This window comes from Leptonychotes weddellii, chromosome 4, assembly GCF_054177405.1.
Source record: "Leptonychotes weddellii isolate Sample4059 chromosome 4, ASM5417740v2, whole genome shotgun sequence".
In the NCBI taxonomy this organism is placed as follows: domain Eukaryota; kingdom Metazoa; phylum Chordata; class Mammalia; order Carnivora; family Phocidae; genus Leptonychotes; species Leptonychotes weddellii.
This window is the reverse complement of record NC_138372.1, coordinates 56,144,392-56,152,129: the sequence shown is the minus strand read 5'-3', so window position 1 is coordinate 56,152,129 and position 7,738 is coordinate 56,144,392. Positions and strand designations below refer to the sequence as shown.

The following is a 7,738-nucleotide window of genomic DNA, read 5'->3' as shown; positions in this document are numbered from 1 at the left end:
GAAGGCAGTCGCTTAACCAACTGAGCCACCCAGGCGCCCATCAAATTTGTTTTTTAAATTTTATTAGTCATTAGGTAATTCTTATTAAAAACTACCTTCTACCTTGTTTTTCAGTTATTAGAAAATAATATAAAATTGGGTATAACCAAATATTAACTACTATGAATTTTTTGATGTTACCCAAAGGTGGCAGTGAGTGAAAGTCAGCAGACATGAATTCAAGTTTTGGTATGGCATAATGTGCCAAACATTTTATGTAATCTACCACATTTAATCCTATTAGCAATCCTATAAATAACTTGCCTGAGATTATAAAGCTAGTAACTTAGAGATAGAGGATTCAAGTCCATATCTTATGGATCAGAGCTAAGTAAGATATTTTTATTATTCTGCCACCACTTGATAGAATCCTGGGGAAATAATATGCCTTTCATTTACAATCCAGTTTGCATATGTATTTAAGTGTCTATATCCAGATATGTATATATGTACTTGTTTTCCATTCTCCCCCAGAAGTCTCTAAGGCAGAATGGGAGTGTGTGTGTGTGTGTGTGTGTGTGTGTGTGTGTACATACATGTATGTTTTACAAAGTAATACTGATCAGGGTTTGGCAAACTGCAGCCTGTAGGCAAAATCAAATCTGGCTGGTTTGTAAGCCAAGAAGAATGTTTTTTACATTTTTACATTTACATAAAAACTAGGTATATAGAAGATAACAGTAGCGTAAGTGTTTTTCAAGGTAAATCTTATTGTAAATGATAAATTTAGGTAAAAATTCTTTTGAAAAAATTTTGGTAAGCTGAATTTGCCAAATATAGACAACTTAAATAATATCTAGCTTTATATAAGGTGGGGATCATTAATTATAATTTGTAAAGACAAAATATATATTCAAGACAATGTATTCTAAAATTTGCACCTTTAAAAGTACTTTATTTAGTTTATTGCTATCTTGGAACACACATGTACTTTTTTCTACTATTTCTACTATTCTACTTTTTTCTACTATTAGGTTCTACTAACCTAAAATCATCTTTGTTAAAATATTACTAGAAGATCAAGAACATTTTATGATTAGGTAAACAATTTTAGTAATTTAATATCAATGGATTGCATCTGGTCTCATGTTCATCTTACTGAATTGAATAATAGCTCTACTTAAGTTGTCAGAATTAGACTGAATTACTTATTCTCTTTATTTCGAGTTTATGCAGAATAATTTTAATTGTACTAATGCTTTACAAGATATCTTAATTCCATTGAAGCTCAGGATAGAAAATAGACTGCTATTTTAGTGTTTTTGAAAACTAGTTTTCCATTTTCAGAAGTAGTGCAAGAAACAAAATATTTTGTATATTTGTTTTCTTTCAAAATGAGTAGGATTCTACATTTACACACAAGTGAGTTTTATTGTCTTCTTTTTATCCTCATTAAACTCAGTAGCAGACTAACGGCATAGACAGGTAGCTAGATTCATTCCAACATCATGTGGATGGGTTTTCCTACACTTGGGGCAGGAACAGCATATCTACCAGCAGGATTCAGGAAACATCAGCATGGCCTTGGTGCATGCCCTGATAGCTTAAGCTGTCATAGCAGGATCACCATTATCTGCCTCCTCTTATGTATTCAGATAAGTACAGTTCTGACTTCCATGAGCAAGCATTTGTGGCCATTCCAGAAACAATTATCTTTAAAAATATATAATTAAAAACACATGTAACACATGCTGCTTAAATGTAAGCTACTGTAACAGCCAACTTTATATCTGTGACCTATAGGTTTTAACTACTTAATTCAGAGGACAGTCTGTTTTAAAAAGTCAGGAAGTCTTACTACAATGAAGCATTTCCTTGGGGTAGACTAGGAATAGATGTAATTAATTTTGTTTGTGGAAGGTCAAAGAATACCTTCAGGAGATCGTGCTTAAACTGAAGCTTTAACAATTCCTGAGGAATATATGGATCTCATTATCTCATTTAATAATATAAGAACTTGAGAAGCAATAGTTTAATAGTATTAACTTCTTCCTTTAGATTATTATTCTCAGTTTATTTTCTCCAGGATTAAATAAAACTGCTACTGAGTTTGCATGCTGCTTAATCTTTAATAGTGAAAAACAGTAGTGGACTAGGCAAATTTTTACAAAGAACAAAATGTGCCCAACATTTTGCCAAAATAATTTAGTATTATGTATTTAAGACTAAACATGTCTGAGGAAACAATCTCTGAGATTAAGGATATCTCAATATAAACCTCAAAACTGAAAAGCAAAATAAGACTGAAAAAGACTACAATATAATATACAAGAACTGTGGGACAACTAGAAAGGTATAACATACATGTAGTGAGAATCCCAGAAGGAGAAGAAAGGCAGGAACAGAAGAAATACTTGAAACAATAAGAATGGATAATTTCTCCCAAGTAATGTCAGACACCAAACCATAGATCCAGGAAGATCAGAATACCAAGCAGGATAAATGCCAAAAAACCTACACCTAAGCATATCGTATTCAAACTACAGAAAAATCAAGAGAAAGAAAAAACCCATAGAAAGGCCGGAGGATATAGACACCTTACTATAGAGGAGCAAATATAAGAATTAGATCTGACTTCTCTTTAGAAACCACACAAGAGGAGAATGGAAACAATAAATTTAATTTAGTACTTTTAGCATAAAGTTATAAGGATCCAGGATGAGAACTGGAAGACAATACTCTTTTTCCAACTGTTTCATGCTGTTGCAGTATAAAAATGAACTAAAGTGTTTTTCCACTTCAGCCTTAGCTTCTGCTGAATGTTGGTGAAGAGAAGAGAAAGAATGAAGAAGGATAAGGAAATTTTGCACTTATAATTAAGAAAAATAATGACTAAGAAGAATCTTCCCAGCATGCCTCTTTAGAATAGGACTAGAATAATCAAAGTAAAAGCAAAAATTGTGACTGGTAAGCGAGAAGATAGCTAGAACTCATTAATCCTCAAAATAAGAAATAATGTCAACCACATAACCAAAAATCCTGAGGATTTTTTGTCATTTCTAATATATATCAAATTAGCTATTCTTTTCAGATGTCTGTGCAATTCTTTATTCTTGAAACTGCGGATATGCTTCCCCCTAGAGTGCCATAACTCCTCTGGGAAGATGCTTACTGATGTGCTGATAAACCTCTCAGTGGGATGAAAAGCACTCTGACCTAGGAGTAGGGAGACCTGGATGCCCATGCCCCACCCCTTGGCCCTTGAGTGAGTTAGCTCTTCTTTGAGGCTCACAAAGTAGGGGCAGTTGTGGGGATGGACTGAGACATATCTGTTAAATGCTCAGCAGTAATTGGTGCAGTCAGCACTCTACAAATGTTAGTTCTTAGAATTATTAAGATTCCTGTGATTCCACAGTTTACTATTTTTTATTAAAATCACTATCATTCTGATAAACTTGGTTGGCAAGGGAGCTAGATCTTATAATTTTAAAAAGCAATCTTCCTTCTTTTAGGATAATTCTGTTAAAGGAAATGCCTTTACCATGGAAACCTCCATATTACAAAGTATTTTACATTCCGTTAAAAAGAAAGAAAAAGCTGCCATCTGGCATGCTGGCAAAACTTTTTAGAATCATAAAATATAGGCGTGCCTGGGTGGCTCAGTTGGTTAAGCATCTGCCTTCAGCTCAGGTCATGATCTCAGGATCCTGGGATTGAGCCCCACATCGTGCTCCCTGCTCAGCGGGAAGGCTGCTTCTCCCTCTCCCTCTGCCTGCCTGGCTGCCTACTTGTGATCTCTCTCTCTATATCAAATAAATAAATAAAATATTTAAAAAAGAATCATAAAATATAGGGGGAAGTGTTTCCTCTATTTTTGGGAAGAGTTTGTGAAGGATTTTATTTCTTCTTTAAATGTTTGGTAGAATCCACTCATGAAGACATCTTGGCCTGGGTTTTCCTTCATGGGAATATTTTAAATTACTAATTTAGTTTGTTTTTTGTTTTGTTTTTGTTTTTTTTTGCTTGTTAGAAGTCTGTTTAGGTTTTTAATTTTTTTAAGTTAGTTTCGGTAATTTGTGTCTTTGGGGGAATCTTTCCATTTCATCTAAATTGTCTAATTTTTGATGTAATGCCATTCCTAGTATTCATTCTTTTATGATACTTTTAATTTCTGTAAGGTCATTAGTAATATAGTCCCTTTTATTTTTTATTTTAGTAATTTATGACTTCTTTTTTTTTCTTAGCCTAGTGAAAGGTTTGCCTCTTTTTTCCTGATATTTGCAAGGAGTCAAGTATTAGTTTAATTGATTTCTGTATTTTTCTGATTTTCTATTTCACTGATTTTCCTCTCTAATCTTTATTTCCTTTCATTCTGCCTGCTATGGGTTTACTTCACTCTTTTCTTCCCCATGTTTCTTAAAGTGGAAGCTTCCATGCTTTATTTATTTTTCAGTTTTATTATGTTATGTTAGTCACCATACAGTACATCATTAGTTTTTGATGTGATGATCCGCGATCCATTGTTTTCGTATAACACCCAGTGCTCCATGCAGTATGTGCCCTCCTTAATACCCATCACCGGGCTAACCAATCCTCCTTCCCCCCTCCCCTCTAAAACCCTGTTTGTTTCTCAGAGTCCATAGTCTCTCATGGTTCATCTCTCCCTCCGATTTCCCTCCCTTCATTTTTTAATATAGCTCCCATGTTCTTTCCTCTTCTTTGTGCTTTTCATTTTATATGTTTATATATATGTACATATTATTTTTATATATTGTATTATGTATTATGTGTATACACAAACATCTTTAAGAAGAAAAGAGAAAAAATGCATTTTTACTTTTACAATTACTTGTGTAATTGGAATTACCCTTGCTTTTTATTTCTTCATGTAAATTTGAGTTATTGTCTGCTGTCAGTTTTTTACCTGAAAAATTTCCTTTGAAATATCTTGTAAAGCAGATCTGCTAGGAAGAAATTCTCTCAGTCTTTGTTTATCTAGAAATAAAGGTGGCATCTCCATAGTTACAGATAAAATTAGAAGTATATAAATGTCTAATATATGAAACCCTGAAATCTTAAAATCTAGAATAACTTCTCACCTGGTTTATTGTGACATATTGATATTCCCAGAAGGAGTTATAGTTGAGCAATCACAGCAAGCCTGGAGTAGCAATAATCCCCTGCACCTTTTGGCAGGTCACTTACGGCCACAGGTTGCTTTGTTTTCACTAATAAACAATACATTTCCTTTGTGTGCCGTGGAATGAAAAAGGTTGGATGGCACTTATTTACCAGAACAGAGTGATACCTAAGCAAATACAAACTATCAAAATTGACCCAAGAAGAATATAATATCTCTGTAGACCAATAAACAAACAATAGAATAAAGAAATACCATTTTTAAAAGACACTATGAGTAGATGGTTTTATCACTGAATTCTGTTTACTCCTTAATAAATAATATTACAATATTTATTCTTTATCAAAAGAAAATATTTTAAAATACCAGTTCATTTTATAAGGTTTGTGTAGTTTTCTTTCTAACATGATAGAATAATGAAAATGAAAATTATCACCCAGTATCAGGACTATATGTATAGATACAAAAATTAAACATTAATGAATCATAACATCCAAAAATATGTAAGTAGTTTAGAAAATCATGACCAAATAGGGTTTATTTCAGGAATGAGGGGATCATAAGTAGGCAGTTTATCAACACAATTAAAAGAAAAAAATGGAACCATATCAATAAATTCCCAAAAAGTAATTTAATGAAATTCAGCAACCATTTTATTATTTATTTATTATTATATATAGACAACTGGATATAAAATATTCATATATAGAAGTAAATATTAATTATTAATAATTACCATGTTTTGTTGTAGGAATTTACTATAATACAAATGACCTCCTTTTCAAGTTCATAATTTTAACTTAAAGTTATTTTAATTAGAAGCCCGGTTTTGTAGATACACTGGAAAATATGCTTTTAAAGTTACTGAGGAAAAAAATTACTATCAAGCTATTATAATCAATATTTGTTCATATTGGCATATGGATAGAGAAATTAGATGAACAGAATTAAGTGTCCTAAAATGATCTGTGTATAAAAGATCTTTAAGTATGATAAAAATAACATTTTAATTTGATGGGAAAAGGATGGTTTATTTTCTAATTGGTGATAGCGAAATTGGTTATCTTTCTGAACAAAACCATAATTATTTCTCTATTGCATATCATATTAAAAATTTGTTTTAACTGATTATAACAATTATTTTTTAACAATTTGATATGCCCTTCTTTGTTTTACTATGGAAAAGAACTGACAGGTGGAACTACATTATAATTAGTCATTTTCTTTTGGTAACAAATAGAGCTAAAGACCAAGAACATAACAGAACAACTGTACTCTGTTAAATTAGTAACTATTTGAATTATGAGATTTTATCTTCATGCTTGTGTATTTTATAACTATTTAATCACACATTACATCTTACTATAAAACTTTAATATTACATAGTTGCTTAAAATTTTTCATTAATATGTAAATTTAAAGCCCTTTCAAGATAACATTTTGTAGATATTTTGAAAGCATTCTAAAAGTATGTATGTTCTTTCTCATTGAAAAATTATTGTGATCAACAATTCCTTTGAATTTTGATGCTTACTTCCTAATATTTTTCTATTGAACCCAGGTAATTAATAGCAAACTTTGATAAATAAAACTTAACTTTTAAATAGTCATTCTATAATTTTATTAATAATGCTTATATGTTGAATTGCAAATTAATAATTAATTCAACAATTTATGTTGTTATTTAATCCACAGAGAAATCTCAGTTTTTTCTAAAATGGCTGATGTTACTACCTGGCCCTTTGTTCAGTGGGGAGGAGCATTTGATCTTGTGAATATATGTCTTCATCTTAGAAACTATTTATGGACCCTTATATTAATAAGCTTTCTTTCTAGTCTTCAAATTTCAAGCCATTAGTATATTAGTATACTTTTTTCAAGCCCTTAGTATATGCTTTAGTATGTGATCCCACTTTTCCAGTTATAAAAGGGCAGAATGAATCATATAAGTGAAATCTTACAGTATTTGTCTTTCAGTGAATAGTATATTCACTTATAATGTCAAGACTCATCCCTGTTGTTGCATGCAGCAGAATTTGCTTTTTTTTTTTTTAAAGATTTTATTTATTTATTTGACAGAGAGAGACACAGCGAGAGAGGGAACACAAGCAGGGGGAGTGGGAGAGGGAGAAGCAGGCTTCCTGCTGAGCGGGGAGCCCGATGTAGGGCTCGATCCCAGGACCCTGGGATCATGACCTGAGCCGAAGGCAGACGCTTAATGACTGAGCCACCCAGGCGCCCCGTGAGAATTTGCTTTTTTTAAAGGCTGATTGATATTCTTTTGTGGGAACATACCACATTTTATTTACCCAGTCATCGGTCAGTAGACATTTGTTTCCAGACTTTGGCTAATTTGAGTAATGCCACAATGAATATGGGAGGGATACTATCTCACGTTCCTTTTGAGATCCTGATTTCAGTTCTTTTTTTTTTTTTTTTTATTCTTATGTTAATCCCCATACATTACATCATTAGTTTTAGATGAAGTGTTCCATGATTCATTGTTTGTGCATAACACCCAGTGCTCCATGCAGAATGTGCCCTCCTCAATACCCACCACCAGGCTAACCCATCCTCCCACCCCCCTCCCCTCTAGAACCCTCAGTTTGTTTTTCAGAG

General features: G+C 32.4%; 1 protein-coding gene across 1 annotated transcript in view; it reads left to right on the top strand.

Moving 5' to 3' along the window:
* The window catches only part of LRRIQ3 (leucine rich repeats and IQ motif containing 3), a 161,392-nt gene that overhangs the window by 71,890 nt on the left and 81,764 nt on the right, over positions 1 to 7,738 (top strand). The window contains exon 5 of the mRNA XM_081817086.1: positions 703 to 724. Coding sequence (XP_081673212.1) covers positions 703 to 724 — 22 coding nt within the window. The remainder of the gene's footprint in view (positions 1 to 702; positions 725 to 7,738) is intronic.